Source organism: Channa argus, chromosome 15 (genome assembly GCF_033026475.1).
Source record: "Channa argus isolate prfri chromosome 15, Channa argus male v1.0, whole genome shotgun sequence".
NCBI lineage: Eukaryota > Metazoa > Chordata > Actinopteri > Anabantiformes > Channidae > Channa > Channa argus.
Genome location: NC_090211.1, coordinates 20,356,978 through 20,374,525, shown reverse-complemented (window position 1 = coordinate 20,374,525; position 17,548 = coordinate 20,356,978). Strand labels below are relative to the sequence as shown.

The following is a 17,548-nucleotide window of genomic DNA, read 5'->3' as shown; positions in this document are numbered from 1 at the left end:
TTCTATCCCGTTTAGTTCTTTGTCTACCCTTCTACGTAGTCGCGTGTCCCTCGCGAGAGCGACGCACTACATAAATCTCGCAGTGATGGCTGCGCCGCCCGATGCGGAGAGTTTGGAGTCTCGTATCAGTGAGTATTTTAACCTTATTTACCAAGCCGGTGATACCTGGAGCTCCAGACATCCGCTCACTATCACCTCCGAGGAGTCAGCGAGATATCAGCACACCACATCCGAGCGTGCCCCACCAGTGGGGGCCGTTACATCCAGAATGCTAACGTAGCTTCGGAGCTGCTGTGCCTGCCAGCTGTCAACAGACAACATTAGCCAGGCGCAGCTTTAGCTTCACGGCTCGATAGCTTGTCCGGGTAGCGGACGACAACACTACGAAAGGCCAATTTTTGTTCTAAAGGTTAAATTAGAATTAAAGTTTCAGCCTCGTAAGAACGTTCTAGACGAGACAGTGACACAACGCGACTGCCGTGAGCGAGCCAGCTGAGGCTACACCCTGTGTCTGTCTCTGCACGCTGACATGTCGGGGTTAGGTGGCACCGACCTGATGAATTTTTAAGTTGAGGAGTCACTCGGGAAGCCGTCTGCTCTTTTGCGGCTTTCGTTGCGCTGGTTCAGTTTGTGCATGTTAACATTTTGACGTTTTAGACTCCACGGGACTGTCTGAAGTGGTTTTAACCACCTGGAAACTGTTGCTGGACCTTGTTGCTCGGCAGTGTGTTGCTTTCGTTGCTTTTGATGGTTTTATCGCTTTTCAGTCATTTATCATAGAAATCCAGAGCTTATGTTTTCCTTTCCATATCAGGTCATACTGCGTTTTCTCCATTGTAGTTTTGAGGCAATGCTACTGTTATTCCTGCTCTCGTGTGCTCAGTTTACCTCTATTATATAATAGATTAATTATATTTTGGAGTTTAATGTTGCATTCAACCTAATGTGCTATATTGTATATTGTGCATAGAAAGTCTGACGTTATAGATGCTTTATATATTACAGCTTGTTAGACCTCATTGGACAATACTGTATAACTTTTTCCCCATATTCCGGTATAAAAGATCTACTACTATTATTTAATATTAATAGAACAGAGCTGTATTTATTATTCTGTCTGTATTATTAATACTATAACATGCAGAGTTTATGTTAAAACATGCAACTAACTCCGTCCACAAAACCTAATCTGCACATTCGCAGATCACATTTCTTCCTTTGCTATTCTGCCATTCTATTAACTTCATGCTTGTATACTCCTGTGTACACTGAAGATACTTGAGCATGTTTGATTTTTGGATGTATACATTGGTATGATAATGTCTTTCTGTCTTTAAAACAGAAAAATACACATAATATAACCATGAAGTCAAAAGTTGTGTTTTGTTGAAACTGCTGAAAAGAGGTGTTAATTGAACTTTATGGCCATGTTAGAGGCTTCAGTTCATGTATTGTTGAATTTTGCTGCATCATATTCTGTCTACCTTAATTAATAAATGGACCATAATACAACTAAACCAACAAAGCTGTTCACTTCAGTCACCTGTCTTCTAACATTTTCCTTCTGCTAACATTTAAGACAGAGCAACAAATCCACTCAACCGAGACACAGACTGGAGCAGCATCCATGCCTTCTGCGACCAGCTCAACAGTGATTTGGAGGGGTAAGAGGAGGCAGAAGGGCTAAAGCACAGTGTGCTTTAATCTTTTTCAGGACAGTGATCTGGATTGACTACTACTTGACACTACCTGCATTTTACAACTGAACATTAATGGTGATCAATGCAGATCATGCATATTTCTGAATATATTAAATAAGGCCTCAATTTAGCTTGAGGTGTTGAAAAATTGAGGAAATTTGAGAAATCTGAATATTGACTTTTGTTATTTGTATTACAGGCCTCAGCTGGCCACCAGGCTCTTGGCGCACAAGATCCAGTCTCCACAGGAGTTGGAGGCCATGCAGGCTTTGCTGGTGAGTAAAGATCTGACCCAGGACCTGTCAGTAACGATGAATCAGGTTTTCAGTGTTCAAATTAAATTAAAGCCGCTCTGTGGGTTCCCCACAAGCTCAAATAAATCCAAGCCTAAATCAGTAATATGATGGAATAAATGCTGGATTTACAATCTGCATTCTATTGATGAGGCGAAAGCACAAAAAAAAAACAGTCCTAAAACCCAAAGCCATGTTACTGCTTGTCTTGATATGTATTTCATACTTTTTTTACTGTGCATAATAGTGTTTATATTTGGGATTTATGATGTTTGCATTGTGTGATCACAAGGTTCTAGAGACATGTATGAAAAACTGTGGGAAAAGGTTTCACAACGAAGTGGGCAAGTTCCGTTTCCTCAATGAGCTCATCAAAGTCGTTTCGCCAAAGGTAAAACTTTCACATTGCATCAGCTTTTATTTTTTTTTTTGTTTAGTTTTTTTTGGCGGGGGGTTTGATACGGCATTTTTACACACCTGTGTGTTTGGTTAAATTGCTTTGTTCTCATTCTCCCGCACAGTACCTGGGCTCAAGGTCATCCGAGCCGGTAAAAAAGAAAGTTTTGGAGTTGATATATAGCTGGACCTTGGCATTACCTGATGAGGCTAAGATTTCAGATGCCTACCAGATGCTGAAGAAGCAGGGTAAGAAGTTACCTTCATTAAGAAGAAGGGAAACCATAACATTCAGAGTTTATAATCACTAGTGTAAGGATGTGCATAATAAGAAGGGCCAAAGCAATAACTTGACTCGATCTCTTGTTTATGTTCTCCATTTTTTGAAATCAGGGATAATTAAACAAGACCCAGATCTGCCACCCGACAAACTACTGAACCTTCCTCCACCTAGACCCCGGAATGCAATTTTTGAGGATGAGGAGAAATCTAAAGTAAGGACTTGTCTTTTATGTGGAATTGGAATCAAGAATCAGTTCCAGTTTAAAACTGGTTCCAAATAGTCCAGGGATTGTAATTGTAATGGCAGAGTGCAAATGCAGCCGTATGTTGAAAACTGGTGCAGACCTGCTTGTTACTGGTTAGATGGGAAAAAAATAAATAAAAAAGTAACTTGAATGAAAACATCTTTCCCAACATGAGGAAGAAATTGTGACCTGATGCAGTTGCTTATCCAGTGTGCCTGCTGTACTTTTGGTCATCATTGTGCTCCTCTCTGCTTTGAGATTCTATTCACCACTGGAAATTCTGGCTCTTTCCATCAGATGCTGTCTCGCCTGTTGAACAGCTCGCATCCCGAGGACTTGAAAGCAGCTAACAAACTCATCAAGGAAATGGTCCAAGAGGTAAAACTCATTTCTTGTCCTTCCTACTCTTTTTGTGAATTACCTGTTCCTGTACAGTGTTATGGGAATGGGCATTTTGTTAGTACTGCAAGTGTACTAGTCTCTTGTGTGTGTGATTTTTGTGAGGAGGTAAATCTAAAAAAGCTACAACAGGAACAGTACCTGAGGAAATGCTCTGGCTGGTTTATGTGTCACTGCCAGCAGTGAATCAGCAGGAGTTGAGAGTAATTGTGTCCTGATTTAGGAGGTAATACGAGACTAGACGTTTCTTTCAGCCTGATGTTTCTATGCTATGTGACTTTAAGGCTTTAACCATGTGTTTGAAGCTTAATTAATTTATGTAAAGGTTTGGAGTCGCACCCTGTCATGTTTGTCTGTTTGCAGGATCAGAAGCGAGCAGAGAAGGTTTCAAAGCGGGTCAACGCCATTCAGGAGGTGAAGGAGAATGTTACATTGCTGACTCAGCTACTACAAGACTATGACAGCACAGCTAGCAATCAGAGCAACACTGAACTCATACAGGTGAACTGGAAGACGGTCAGAGGGGGATCTGTGTTTACAAAGCCTGAAGTATAAAGTAGTATTGATTACTATTCTGTGTGCTCAGGACTTGTACCAGCGTTGTGAGAAAATGAGACCCACACTGTTCAGACTGGCCAGTGATACAGAGGACAACGATGAGGCTCTGGGTGAGTATTACTTTTATCATCCGGGGAAGAAAGAAACAGTCTCTCTGTTTTAAATTGTTGCAGCTTTGTGTTGAGACTCACTGACGTCACTTTCTTAGTTTGTCTTCCTGTCTGACCCTTTTCTAATAACATTTGAATTTACAATAACTGACATCAGCAGATGTTTATCTGAAAATGCTGTGAACAAATTTTAAGGAAATGATTTGTGTTGATTGTGCAGCCTCGCTGCGTATAACAGATACTGAAAAAGAAAGCAGTGAATCAGAGACGACCTTCATTGGACAATTCACAAATGCGCAGCTTAAAGCAGACGTCATGAACGTTAGGAAGGAAGTGGCCATTCAGCTAATTTGGAAGAATCCCATTTAGCCTGGAAAAGCAGTTTAATAATGTACAAAAAAGCTCTCTGTGATGCCAGAACAGCATAATATTCATCATTAATAGAAGGAAAACAAGAAAAAAACCCTGGTTTCTGTTCAGCACTGTAACCAGGCTGAGTACGAGCCATAGTTCTGTTGAGCCTAGTTTTCCCTTAAGTCTGAGCAGCAATGACTTCACGACGTTCTTTATGAATAAAATTGTAGCTATTATGGAAATAATTCACCAGGTCCTCCCCTTAAATATTACAGATAGATCTCCATGTACACCAGCTCTAGAAAACTCCAATCTGTAGGTCTCCATCCTTAGACGGCTTTTTACACGTAGATCTTGCTGAGCTAACTTCAAATGGACACATTGATCAAACCTCTACGAAAATGGTTTTTGTTTTGATCCAGGTGATTTAGCCAATTATAGACTGATATCCAATATCTTGTTTTTCTAAAATAAAAAATAAAAAAGTACTTTCAAAGCAATTATGTGACCACCTGCACAGGAACACTCGTCCTACTAGACCTTAGTGCTGCATTTGACACCATTGACCACAACACTCTATTACAAAGACTGGAACATGGATTTGGCATTAAAGGAACCACACTGGAAACTCTGGGAACCACGTTTCGAGAAGGAGAATGGCAGGCAGAGCCTTTAGCTATCAAGCCCCTCCCCTTTGGAACCCACTCCCAATCCAGATTCAAGAAGCAGACACCCTCTCTATTTTTAGGTCTAGGCTTAAAACCTTCCTCTTTGATAAAGCTTATAGTTAAAGCTGCTCAGTTGACGTGAACTAGCTCCCATTTAAGTTGATAAAGGTTTAGACCCCCCCCTCTCTTTTCTCTCGAGACTTTTATTTATCACCTTTATCACACGTCTTTCTCTCCTGTAGTTGTCCTTCTCCTTCTGTGTTTCTTCTAGTGTGCAGCTACTGGTCCTACCAACATACCGGATGCTTTGTTTGTTGCTTTTGTTGCTCTTTTTCTTTTCTTTCTTCACTTTCCACTCACCCCAACCTGTCAAGGCAGATGGCCGCCCACCCTGAGCCTGGTTCTGATGGAGGTTTCTTCCGTTAAAGGAAGTTTTTCCTCTCCACTGTTGCCTTGCTCAAGGGGGAATTGTTGGGTTTCTTCTACATACTTGTACATTCTGGACTTTATCATGTAAAGTGCCTTGAGATTCTCTGGTGCTATATAAATAAAGTTGAATCGAGTTTGTTTTCAACAGCCAAAGCCAAAAAATTATATCAATTTCTAGTGTTACTTCAGTGTCAGTGCTTTGTTTGTTTTTGATTTTTCCAGGTATGTAACAGGACACTAAATTCTAGGCTGCACCTGTTATTAGCTCCAAAGACACAACCAAAGTATAAATAAAGAAAACTTCATGGAAAACTGATGACATTGTTGTCTCACAGCAATCTGCTCTTTTGTTGTTGTTGTGTTTTTGTTTTGTTTTTTTGCCTCAAGCCCATCTGATGTCAGCCTCTAATGATCCCAGCGATGGTTCCCACAGTCTAAAGTTGGGCAGGTCTCAAACACTAAAACGATAACAAGCATTTTCTCATGTCTTTCCACAGCGGAGATTCTGCAGGCCAATGACAGCCTGACTCATGTCATCAACCTGTACAAACAACAGGTGAAGGGAGAGATGGTAAATGGGAACAACACATTAAACGCAGGGAAACTAACAGGTGCGTGAAGAATGTCGCTCATAAAAACATACAGCGTGCTTTGTAAACTGGTTTTAAATTTACAGAAAGTAAAGGTTTTTGGTGTAATGAGCTAGAAGTTAACCGGCTCTGTCTCACAGGGGGAGGGACAGCACTACTGGATCTGTCAGGATTGGACACCTCACCCCAGTCGCCTCCGTCCTACCCAGAGTTTCCCACTCCGACCGACAGCCTCACTGCCCCATTGCAGGAGATGGGGATCAGTCTGCTTGATGATGAGCTCATGTCACTTGGTAACAGCGAATAAATGGCACATTCCAAGTTTGTTTTTTTGTTTTTGTCAGGTAGTTATCAAGGCTGTATTTTTACATTGAAAGGATCTTCCAACGAATCTCTAAAAAGATGCAGAATATTAATTATAATCATGTGGAACTGTTGTGGAGTTGAACCCCACAGTGCAGCTCTGAAAGAGGAAAACTCCTGCCAACACTGATTCTCTTCTTTGCCCACAGGTTTAAGTGAAGGAACGCACACTTCTAACCCTCCATCACAGCCTGAGGACTCCACAGCCTGGGACTCCTTCCAGGTAAGTGATATAACTGATGGTCCAGTTACAGTTTGTATTATTTATACTGATGGCAATAATAGAAATCGTTAATTGGAATCAATATTTATACTGCTTTAGTATAATCAACAAGACTCAAGTCTAGTTGGACTTCTGGAGGACTGAGAATGTGGACAGACAAAAAGATCTGTTCCCCTCACACTCTCACTTTGTACCTCCAGTCCTCTGACAGCATAGATGCCGACATCCCAGCAGCACCCAGTCTCCTCTTGAGTCCAGACCCACCCTCCCGCTCTCTGCCGCTTTCATCCGGCTCTACTCCTGGGAACTCTGCCCTGGATGAACTGGACCTCCTGGGAAAAACACTGCTACAGCAGTCCCTGCCTCCAGAGGGCCTGCAGGTCAAATGGTATTTAAAGCATTTCTGTTAAAACTATGGGAAACGGCCTCGTGATAGCACTAACATTTTGTAAGGTATTGTTGGATACAGTGGTCTGTTTTGTGAGCTGTGGTATAAATGTGCAACAACCACTGGTTTCTCCACTCAAGCTGTCTAAGCACCATATAACCTACCAGTAGAACACAAGGATGCAGATATGTCGATTTTTCTACTTTTAGGGACAAGCAGCAGGCCAAACCAACTCTAAGAGATCTCCAGAGCAAGTGTGGAGCCAACATTACCCCAAACCCCATCCAAGCCTTTGGCTCTGAGCATCCTGCACCTTCCCTCAATTCTCAGCCCAACCTCAAAGCTACATTGCTGGAAATGTCTCCAAATCACACAGAGACGACTCCTGCTGAAGTCACCTTGACAGATGTTTTTGTACCTATAGAGTCTATTAGGCCTAGTGAGTAAACTGATTAGTTGATGATTTTATGCTTCTATCCACCTGGAAATGCAGTTGTACAGATTTATTACACACACTCTCTCCTCCTCCTCCATCTCTTTGGTTTCTTCTCCAGGTAGTTTACTACCTGTGACAGTGTTTGATGGACACAGTCTGCGGGTTCTCTTTCACTTCGCTCGCGATTCTCCTCCATCTCGTCCTGATGTGCTGGTGGTGATCATCTCCATGTTGTCCTCGGCTCCTGTCCCTGTCACCAACATAAATTTCCAGACAACTGCTCCACAGGTCAGCTGTGAGAAACTTCAGTACCTTTGTGTTCCATTGGATATAGGAGATAACTTCTGGTTTTATCAGAGCTTAAAATACAAGCAATGTTTATCTCATTAGGACATTGTTACTAAACCACAGCTGTTTGTTTTGTCCATGCACTGTAGTCCATGGCAGTGAAGCTGCAGCCCCCATCAGGAACAGAGCTCCCTGCTTTCAACCCCATCCTTCCTCCTGCTGCCATCACACAGATCCTGCTGCTGGCAAACCCAAAGAAGGTGGACAAAGATGTTTAACTATCGACACGGGGGGAGGGGGAGAGGGAGGGGGAGCGGGGTCCCCTTTAAAAGAAACCCACTTAGCGGACTTTGTTTAAATAGAAAACCACCCACCACAGACTTTAGCGGCTTGTGCAGTATGTAACACTAACCAAGGTGTTAGTTTGGTTTTTGACTGTCTGTTTAAATATCATTAATTTTTACTGAGATACTTAATAGCAGTGTTGCATTACGTGACACTCTTTACTCAGCTGATACACACAAACAAGAAATGCTAAGACTCTGATACTAAATGATTCCACCATGGCAAGTGCTGTCACTGTCCTGCAGGCTGTGACATCTCAAGCTACACCTGACTTCAGTATTGAATTACTTTACCACATTTGTTAAGTGATCTGTGGTCACAGACTGTAAGGCTGTTAGAAATCTGCATCTGACTGGGAAACCGAGAGACGGGACTAAAGTCTGTCCATCCACCCAGATGTTTAACTGTCTATCCACTTCTCTTATTGTGTTTCAGGAGAACGTGCAGCTGCAGTACAGATTAACCTTCACCCTGGGGGAGCAAGAGCACAATGAGAGCGGCAGTCTAGAACAGTTCCCTCCTCCGGAGACATGGGGGAATCTATAGCATTTAAACATATCTACAACCTGACAGACTCTCTGCTTTCAGACTCAGCTGCTCTACTGAACCAACTCAACACTCTACATGAACCTGTTTTCCTTTGTAATCACGCTGTAATTTTCTTTGATATGGTTTCCAGGGGTTACACTCATGCTGTCAGTGATGTGCGTGTGCTTTGCTCTTACCGAGTCCTGTGTCTAGGTCTATTCTGCTCTATGCGGCTGATTTCAAACAGACCTTCAACTGCTTTCTTGGAGTTGCTGCAGTCCTGTCATCTTTGTTTTCAGACCACAGTACTATGAAAGAAGAATATGTCAAATGTGGACACACCTGCTTATTTAGTCTTTTGTTTTCTCACTTTATTGCACAAAGTCAGTTTAAATGCATTATTAAGTTTACCGTCACCTCTGCATGGGGCACAAAACCTGCGAAATCCATCACAATGAGAGTAAGAAAATGAGCATTACATGTTAGTTTGCAAAACAAAGCTAAACCTAATCAACTTTTTTTTGCTGGTTTATTTTGTGATTGTCACTTATTTTTCTCACTTCTTGATTTGCACAATTTTTCGTAGTGCTGTATCCCTCTCTCTTTATCTTGTGTAAAGAACAAACTACTGTAACATCAGCTGTGTATTATCTGCCATATGTGCCTATTTTGCAGTTCCAACTTTTGTCAATTTGTGCATTTTGTCTGTTTCCGTTACACGTTAGTTAGATTAAGTCTGCCGATTGTATGAGATACTGATCAGCTACATTATAACATTAAAATTTTAATATATTAGAATAATTTTCAATAAGGTATGTCTTTGTTTTTTTGACCATTGTTTTTAAGGGTTCTTCAGATTTAAGTTAGTGTTAACATTTATGGGGTATAACTGATTATTTAAAACTTGGACATATGCAAACTGGGCTGCACGCAGGTGCTCTGGGCTCAGCATCATTCTCAAACATGTTCAGCTTGTTTCTACAGTATGAAATGCATGTCAGATATGTTGAACACTTCCTCCTCAATCACATTCCACTGAGTCAATCTCCCAACAGACCGCTTTGTAAATTACAGTGACAGCAGTTCGGTCATGTACATTTGACTTGTGCAGGAGCATAACACTGGTAAAATTCCAAATGGGTAATAAAATGTTTTCTTTGTGAGCTGAAGTCATTTATTTGTGTTGTCGGTAACGGGGCTGTGATCCCTCTGCACAAATTCTGTCCAGGATGTAGTGCACAGCTTTATTAAATGTGAAAAACTGTAAAAACAGATTAGCTCTGAAAACTTTCATCACTATTGTATAATACTGGTCAACTGAATAAGGAACTAGTATTTGGCAAGAAGTTTGTCAGTACTCTAACTACATGCTAAAAAAAAAAAAAGAGTAACTGATGCCATTGCTACAAAAACGCTACAAAGTTGCTTATAAATCAGAACTAACTAAAGATCCACGACTAAAAAGACAATTTTCACCCTTAGCTTTGTACAAAACACAAGTCACAGTTCAAATAGATCACATGGCTTACAAAGTTTAAAATCCACAAATAAAAGGACAGAAACAAGCCTTTTGACTAAATTAACATAAGCACCTACCTTTGCTACAGGTACAGAGAAAATCTGAATCTCTAAATCTTCTAGCAGCTCACACAGAGGCTCACAATACAAAATCATTATGTTTGTACAAGACTTTTCCAAGACACCTGTGACAAACCAAAATTCTTCACCACTTAAACTGAAACAAAGAGCCAGTCTAATGTAGAAATAAAGAATTTTAAATCACAATGCACGAATGTTGCAACCCAAACAAGCTTATAACTGGAATGTTAATATTTTATGGGTCAGCTGCCAGGGACTATTTCCTTGTATTACGACTGTCCTGACCATCTGTGTGAATGGGAATAGTGTGTGTTGCGAGGTGTGTGACTTCGGTGCACAGATCACATTACTTTCTTCCTGAGGAAGGAGGTGGAGGTGGAGCAAACTGGAACGGCGAGTGCCCCATCAGGCCCATCATAGGCTGGGGCGGGTTGAACTGCTGGGCCATAAGAGGCTGGGGACCTGATGAAGGTGGGGCCTGCCCCACTCCACCAGCCCCTGACCCACAAATGCCCCTGGAGCGGCTGCTGTTGTTGTTATTCTTGTACTTGTCGTAGGAGTTTGTGCTGGAGCTGGAGCTGCGGCCATCCCTGCTACTGCGATCTCTGTAGGAGGAGGAAGAGGAGGAGCGGTCTCCGTCACGGCCGTAGCTGCTACTGCCGCGGACATCCTTGGAGGTGCTGCCCCCACCGACAGAACGCATTCGCCGGTCACACTCATCTTGGAACATCAGGTTAGGATTATTGGAATTGGAGCTGCCACGGAAACGGGGGCGGCCAACTGCAAAGAACAATAGTGGACAAAGAATTGTCGTCATATTCTTAGTCATTTGCCTGATTATTCCCGAAGCAAACACTTTGCACAAACAACCAGCTCCTTTCAGAGCACGTAGTCCCTCACCCCCACCACCTCCACCTCCTCCACGTCCAGTGTCAACCAGCTGCAGCAGCTTGGGATTAATGGCCTGCCGAGCCTCCTCCAGCACCCGGATCAGCTCGCGGGCCTGGCGGAGGTTCCCCGGAGTGAAGAAGGTGTAGGCAGTGCCTGTATTCGTGCTGCGGGCCGTACGGCCAATACGGTGGATGTAGTCCTCCGAAGAGTTGGGATAATCATAATTGATGACAAACTTGACATCCTCCACATCTTGACATTGGAAACATTAGTCAGAAAAAAGAAACAACTTAATCAATCGGATGCATTCAGGAATTGTTGGGTTTGTGCTTTTGAAAGTGTGAACGTTAATACAGACAATACCTGCAAGACACCCATTATCCTCTAAAGCTTCACTTACCTGTCCAACAATCACTATTGTTACAATATCCATTTACAAAATGATTTTACAATTAAAAAGGAGGCGTCAATAATGGAGAACTTGTGCTCATGCAAATAGGTCGCATGCAGCTAAAGCTACAGATCAACTCAATTAAATGGTGGAAAATGTAAAGTGGTTAAGAAAGTGGATAACGGTGACACCTAATAATGGAGAAACTAATTTATAGATTCTTTTTATAGTTAATAATTGCAAGTACAAACTCAGCAAGTACAGGAATCAACTGTGAAAATTCTTTTTTTTTTATGGGGGGGGGGGGGGGGGGGGGTCTGTTTCTCATTACTGTTTACAAAGGGCTCAGAAAGCGCTGCTGATTAAAGGAAATACAAGTCTTGTTTTGGAAAATGTAATGACAAACGCTGGTAGCGGAGAAAATAAGGAAGAGAGGTTGAGGCACAATACTTACCCTGTATCAGAGATTTAATGATGACTTACAAAGTTGCCCCTCTATCACCCAAACCCGTCACCAGTCCTGGGAGGTCTGCAGGGTTATGAGGAGAGCAGACAGGACAAAAGCAGTCCCCTCTCCCACCTCACCACTCCTCCACAACACTCCCACAGCTGGAAACTGTCTGGGCCCGAGTTCCTGCTGCTCTGTGCAGGCAAGCAGTTCTATTCTAGACTTATCTGTGCCTCTTCATGTCTCCCAGCTTTCTGCCGACATGGAGGCAGTGCTGCCGTGTTACGTTGTTTTAAGAAGAGGTGGAGAGTGATATTACAGAGCCCAGTTTATTACGTTTAGTAACAAGAAACAGACACTAACAAGACCTGTAGGTGTCCTCCCTAAAACATATCAGAGTGGGCTCTGTGAAGAAAGAAGTCCTGACCATTGTGCTACTTATTATGGAGAGGTATAGCTAGCCATTAAGAGCTGGGGAGCCATTTTAAATGCTGGACTGGTATAATATTTGCAAGAAATGGCTGAAGGGGTAAAAGGTGTGGTGTAGGTGGTGTGGGGATGTGAGGCTTTGGGCATAGGGACAACAAGAACAGAGGTCAGAAATTGTTTCAAGGAACAGAGACTGAGATGAGAGTTTCATGGAAAAAGGTGGTGGAAAGAGGCAGAGGAAAGAGATGAACGACAAAGTGGAGAAAACCTTTAGCAAACGAGCAAACAAGGCTGAAAAGTTGTGACTAAGACAGAAAAGAGATGAGGAGCAAGAGGCAAGAAAATTGAAGGAAAGCAAAGACAGAACGAAAGAGGAGTGTGGGTTTGGGGGGGGGGGTCGATTATAGAGAGGTGGCTCCTCCAGGCCAGGACTCCTGCCAGCCAGGACCAGACATGACGTCCGCAGAGGGAGAGGCTGGCCAGCACAGCCAGTGGTGGGGGGTGTCAGGGGCTGGCATCAGGGGGCAGTTCAGAGGGGAGCCTCCAGCATAGCTGTCCATGCCCGGTTTTGGTTGCTTTCCACCCTCACCTCCTGGCAGTTGTCTTCTTGTAACACACCACCGTGTCTCAGCTTCACAAAACCTAAGTACCATCTATCTTACTGTATTATCTGCAGGACCAATTTCGGTAAAAAAAAAAAAAAAAAAAAAAAAAAATTGTTTTCCACAGTTTGGTATCTGGACTGGAAATGTATCTACTCAGGCACCACATAAGAAAGTTTTCTTAATCCAAGTCTCAGCAGAATAAAAACTTCTCTAGGCGAATCAGAGTTAATCGAGTCAGGAAATAGTGCGATGCGTCACCGACATGATGGCATGGCTGATAGGTGCCCCTCCCTCCTAGCCCTCTCACCTGACAGCCGCCCCCAACCCTAGGATCGAATTTGGAAGCCAAGCAGCACCCCACACTCGCCTCCCCCCCAATCACCCAGGAAGCCACTCTCCTGGAAGGGGGGAGATTTTTTTGCTTGTGGGCTCTGTGCTAGGTTTTCAGTGGAGATGGCTTTGTCTGGGACTGATTAATCAGGCCTTCTCTCTCCCCAAGTCAGCTTTCGATTTGTCATGCCTAGGTCCGGCTGCAGGCTCCCAAGGGCCTGTGTGCTTCTAGTTGCCAGAAGAGAGACTTGGAAACAAAAAAACAAAGAAAATGAAAAGAAAACAAATGAACACAGAATTAGGTTAAAGGTCGACTGTTATCCTGTAAGGGGCTGCTTCACTAGCCTCACCCCTTACATCTTCACACTTCATTCAACATTATTCCTGTGGCATTTTACTTTATCATTCAAAAGTGCCTTAAAATATTCACAGTAAACCCCGTTTCAAATGTGACACACTTCCTAGACACAAACTTTATCTGACAAGGACTGTATATTATTTAAAAGATAAGCAAATCTGTGTGTGTGTACTATAAACATGCAGTGAAAATCCTAATTATTATACTGACTATTTTTTGTAGTACTCTGCATATTACATGGTCAAATATTTTATATGTGTGGAATGTCAGTGTGCGATTTTACCACAGAAACTATTTGTCTTTGCACTTAAGCACACAGGACATACCCAAACCACGAGAGGCCACATCAGTAGCAATGAGGATAGGAGCTTTGCCGCTGCGAAACTCTGCAAGAACAGGTCATTAGGAAGTGAACACAGCATCACAGAAACAGAGGAACAATCTTAGAAAAGTCAATCTAGTTCAACTAGTTGCGTGTTTGTGCTACCTGACAACACCCAGTCTCTCTCTGGTTGGCTCTTGTCACCATGAATACACATCGCTGGCCACCTGGAAGAAAAACCAGTAACACATCAAATCTTATAATGTCTACTTTTAACCAGATGATCGTTTTGGTTTTAACAATATGTTTTCATTCCTGAAAGGACGTCCCACCACCTGCCCCCTCCCACAGAGCTCTAGATCAGCAACGAGACACAATCCCCAATAAATCACTGTTGCTGGGATTAGTTTATTTTGTGTGAAAGGCTTTTTTGAGTGTGTTCACATCAGCCACATGTACTCACCCATCTCGTCTCATCCGACGGGTGAGGTCATCACATCGTTTCTTGGTCTCCACAAAGATAATTGTCTTGTTTTCTTTCTCAGCCATTATTTCCTCCATGAGCTGGATCAACCTGAGAAAGGAAAACATAACAGAAACACACTCACCGGCCACTTCATTAGGTTACACTTGTACAATCTAATGCAATCCAAAATCAGCGGATTGCCATTAATTCCACTTTTAAAATGTTATAATTTCTCACTTTTTAAGTTGAAACTGTCTGTATTTTTACTCTCTGTTATTGAGTTCATAGTGGGTGGTGGCGTTGGTTTAGAGTGCATTAAAAGAAGACGTGTCTCTAAAGTTTTGCATTTTCACATAAAACATCCACTTCAAAAAAAACAAGCTCCAATCGATATATTAGGGATAAACTAAAAAATAAAAAAAAATTAGGGAGGGGGGGAGGAGCAATAAGCAAAAAGAACAAAGCCAGCAATGTTACTAATGAAGTGGGACTTAAAATAATAGAATCCAAACTGCAATAAACCGATGGAAGGAAAAGAGTGTTAGGGGAGCAGCCTCTTACTTGTGGTCCTTCTCATTATCCATACAGACATCCACTATCTGAAGGATGTTGTGGTTGGCACTGAGCTCCAGTGCTCCAACATTGATCTGGACATAGTCCTTCAGGAAGTCCTCTGCCAGCTGCCGAACCTCTTTAGGCCAGGTAGCGCTCCACATCAGTGTCTGTCTGTCCGGCTGGGATATATCATATCAACTTAACCAACAAGTAATTACCTCGTACTACAATGTTTCAATTAATAGAAACAAAACATAATGAATAAGCTATAAAAGCAAGAATTTATGGGAAAATACAGAACTAATATCACATTTAAAATCCATTTCTATTTAAAAAACAGATTAAGCTATTGAACCAACTCATCGCCTTTATTTATCCTTACTCTGATCTGATCCACAATTTTGCGGATCTGTGGTTCAAAACCCATGTCCAGCATGCGATCGGCTTCATCCAGAACCAAGTACGTGCAGCGCCGGAGGTTGGTCTTCCCAGCCTCGAGGAAGTCAATCAGACGACCCGGAGTGGCAATGCAGATCTCAACACCTAGGAGACGCAAGCTTATTATTTCTCAGACTAACCACGTATATATTTCACAGTGACACCACTGTTTAAGCTCATTGGAACCATTCAAAGAACTGAACAGCTAGTTACTTAACAAGTCACAGTATTAGTGTTACTCCGGTAAATACTACTCACCTCTTTCCAGGTCTCGAATTTGTGGTCCCTTGGGAGCACCCCCATACACACAAGTGCCTTTGATGCGAGATGACTTTCCATAATCGTACGCCACCTGTTGGACCTGCTGTGCCAGTTCTCTTGTGGGAGCCAGCACCAAGCACTGCAGAAATTGCCATTCAAAATCCACTTTTTAGAATAGTCAAGATGGCTTCATGTGTCATTCTTTTTGAGTTGTACATGGTCTGCTTGTATTTCAAAATTCAGTACAAAGTGAAAAGTGTGTTACGTTTGTTTAAGTCACATACAATTGGTCCATCTCCTCGCTCCAAGTAGGGCTGATGGTTGATGTGCACAATTGCAGGAAGGAGATACTGGTGACAAAAAAAGGAGAAGTCAGTGGATTTTGATGCGGTGTTATTCCTCAGTCTAACATGTAACTGCTGGTAGAGGGTAAGATATGCATCTCACCGATAAGGTCTTCCCAGAGCCAGTTTGAGCGATGCCCACCATGTCTCTACCGCTCAGGGCCAGAGGGAAACCCTGAGCCTGAATGGCTGTGGGCTCCTTGAAGTTCTGCTGCACGAGTACATCTATGACATATTCTAGGTGGAGAGAGATTAAAAACATCATCTGCTTACTTCTGGTTGCATATTTTTTGTAACTGCAGAATAACTAGAGCCACAGTTTTTCATGTGTGGCTATCCATTAATTCACATGCTTACGGGGAAACTGTGCATGATGAAAGCTGGTGATGGGTTTAGGGCAGCCCGAGCCACGGACACTGATTTCCTTCTTCCTGCGATACTCCTCAACTTCATACTGAAAGCAAAAGGTAACAAACCTCATCCTTTGTGGACTGCAAATGATTACAGCAGCAAGACAGCTACTGTTATGCTCAGAATGAAGCCCAAGCTTCTGCACGATTACCTGGCTCATGCGCTGCACGTCTGGGTGTTCACTGTAAAAGTTCTTCTCAAATTTGGGAAGCTCGTCCAGGTCCCATCTCTTCTTTCGTAAACGGTCCCCGGGGTTCCCGAACTTTTTGCCCGGTGGTGGGCCGCCTCTACTGGAGCCGAAACGAGGGCTTCTGCATTAATAGAAAGACACGATTTCAGAATTGCTTGTGGCTGGTGGCTAATATCAATGTTCTCACTGACGGTCGCAAGAAAGTCATCAAAACCTTTGACATTGATTAAGAATTGGTTGGCTTTAGCACTAACAGCTAGCATGCTAATTCAACATTAGGTGCTCCGTTTACCCTCTGTCACGGCCGCGGTCTCTTTCTCTATCCCCGTACGACCCTCTCATCGTGGGGACTCGCTCAAAAAGTGAAGCCCTTCTAATTTCTAATAGTGCGCTGATTTTCTCCGAGGTTGGCTAACGTCGCCTAGCTAGCTGTCGCTTTTCGTTACCGTCACAGGCCTCGCCTCTAACCCCCGTTAACTAACGGCACACCTGCCGCTGACTATCAGATTTCCGTTATCATGGGACACGGACTGAGTCAAGACAGTGCCGCCCATAGGCTTACTGAATATTCAAATATTACACCAAATCATAGTTTTCCCTGGAACAAATCTGGCCACACTTCAATCATTGTAAACAAATGTAATGTTGTTAGTGTAGTGGTCAACCTGGTAAGCGGAAGCTGCTGTGATTGGCTGGTGATTGGTTAAGCCCCGCCCCTAGATATGATTTATGCATTCGTGGTCAGATTTTTAAAAAAATATATATTTAAAATTACCTGTTTTTTAAGAAAAATACACCGTTGCAAGGGTTTTATGTTATAAAATGGTTTTGCTAAAGCTATTCTATCTTTATTATTACCACTACTGGGGTCAGTTCAGTCAATAGCAGTAAACTGAATTTGGTTTAATAAAATAG

At 42.7% G+C, this 17,548-nt stretch overlaps 2 protein-coding genes across 3 annotated transcripts; one reads left to right on the top strand and one right to left on the bottom strand.

Moving 5' to 3' along the window:
* The first annotated feature begins 32 nt into the window (after positions 1–32).
* On the top strand, positions 33–9,764 carry LOC137099583 (ADP-ribosylation factor-binding protein GGA1-like). Of its 2 annotated transcripts, XM_067476612.1 has the most exons (17): positions 33–128; positions 1,580–1,664; positions 1,900–1,975; positions 2,286–2,384; positions 2,515–2,638; positions 2,783–2,883; positions 3,214–3,294; positions 3,679–3,816; positions 3,902–3,983; positions 5,932–6,045; positions 6,165–6,317; positions 6,537–6,610; positions 6,811–6,998; positions 7,208–7,437; positions 7,553–7,722; positions 7,872–7,982; positions 8,503–9,764. In XM_067476612.1, exons 1-17 carry the CDS (start codon positions 86–88, stop codon positions 8,611–8,613), a joined length of 1,980 nt encoding a protein of 659 aa, XP_067332713.1. In that variant the 5' UTR covers positions 33–85; the 3' UTR covers positions 8,614–9,764. The 2 variants fall into 2 exon arrangements, with proteins under 2 accessions (XP_067332713.1, XP_067332712.1); XM_067476611.1 differs by lacking the exons at positions 33–128; positions 1,580–1,664 and adding an exon at positions 1,678–1,775.
* LOC137099593 (probable ATP-dependent RNA helicase DDX17) lies at positions 9,411–17,307 on the bottom strand. The gene is made up of 13 exons (XM_067476629.1): positions 16,926–17,307; positions 16,595–16,754; positions 16,390–16,486; positions 16,136–16,269; positions 15,973–16,038; positions 15,686–15,827; positions 15,372–15,532; positions 14,996–15,168; positions 14,432–14,542; positions 14,134–14,195; positions 13,973–14,032; positions 11,095–11,337; positions 9,411–10,974 (listed from the first exon to the last, which is right to left on the bottom strand). Exons 1-13 carry the CDS (start codon positions 16,973–16,975, stop codon positions 10,541–10,543), a joined length of 1,893 nt encoding a protein of 630 aa, XP_067332730.1. The 5' UTR covers positions 16,976–17,307; the 3' UTR covers positions 9,411–10,540.
* Positions 17,308–17,548: the final 241 nt, after the last annotated feature.

Coding starts and splice junctions, on each gene's coding strand:
- LOC137099583 (XM_067476612.1), top strand. CDS start 86: ATGGCTGCGCCGCCCGATGCGGAGAGTTTGGAGTCTCGTATCA. Junction 6,611..6,810: donor CAGCCTGGGACTCCTTCCAG/GTAAGTGATATA, acceptor TTGTACCTCCAG/TCCTCTGACAGCATAGATGC. Junction 6,999..7,207: donor GAGGGCCTGCAGGTCAAATG/GTATTTAAAGCA, acceptor TTCTACTTTTAG/GGACAAGCAGCAGGCCAAAC.
- LOC137099593 (XM_067476629.1), bottom strand. CDS start 16,975: ATGAGAGGGTCGTACGGGGATAGAGAAAGAGACCGCGGCCGTGACAGA. Junction 15,533..15,685: donor AATTCGAGACCTGGAAAGAG/GTGAGTAGTATT, acceptor TGCGTCTCCTAG/GTGTTGAGATCTGCATTGCC. Junction 10,975..11,094: donor AGGAGGTGGAGGTGGTGGGG/GTGAGGGACTAC, acceptor TGTTCTTTGCAG/TTGGCCGCCCCCGTTTCCGT.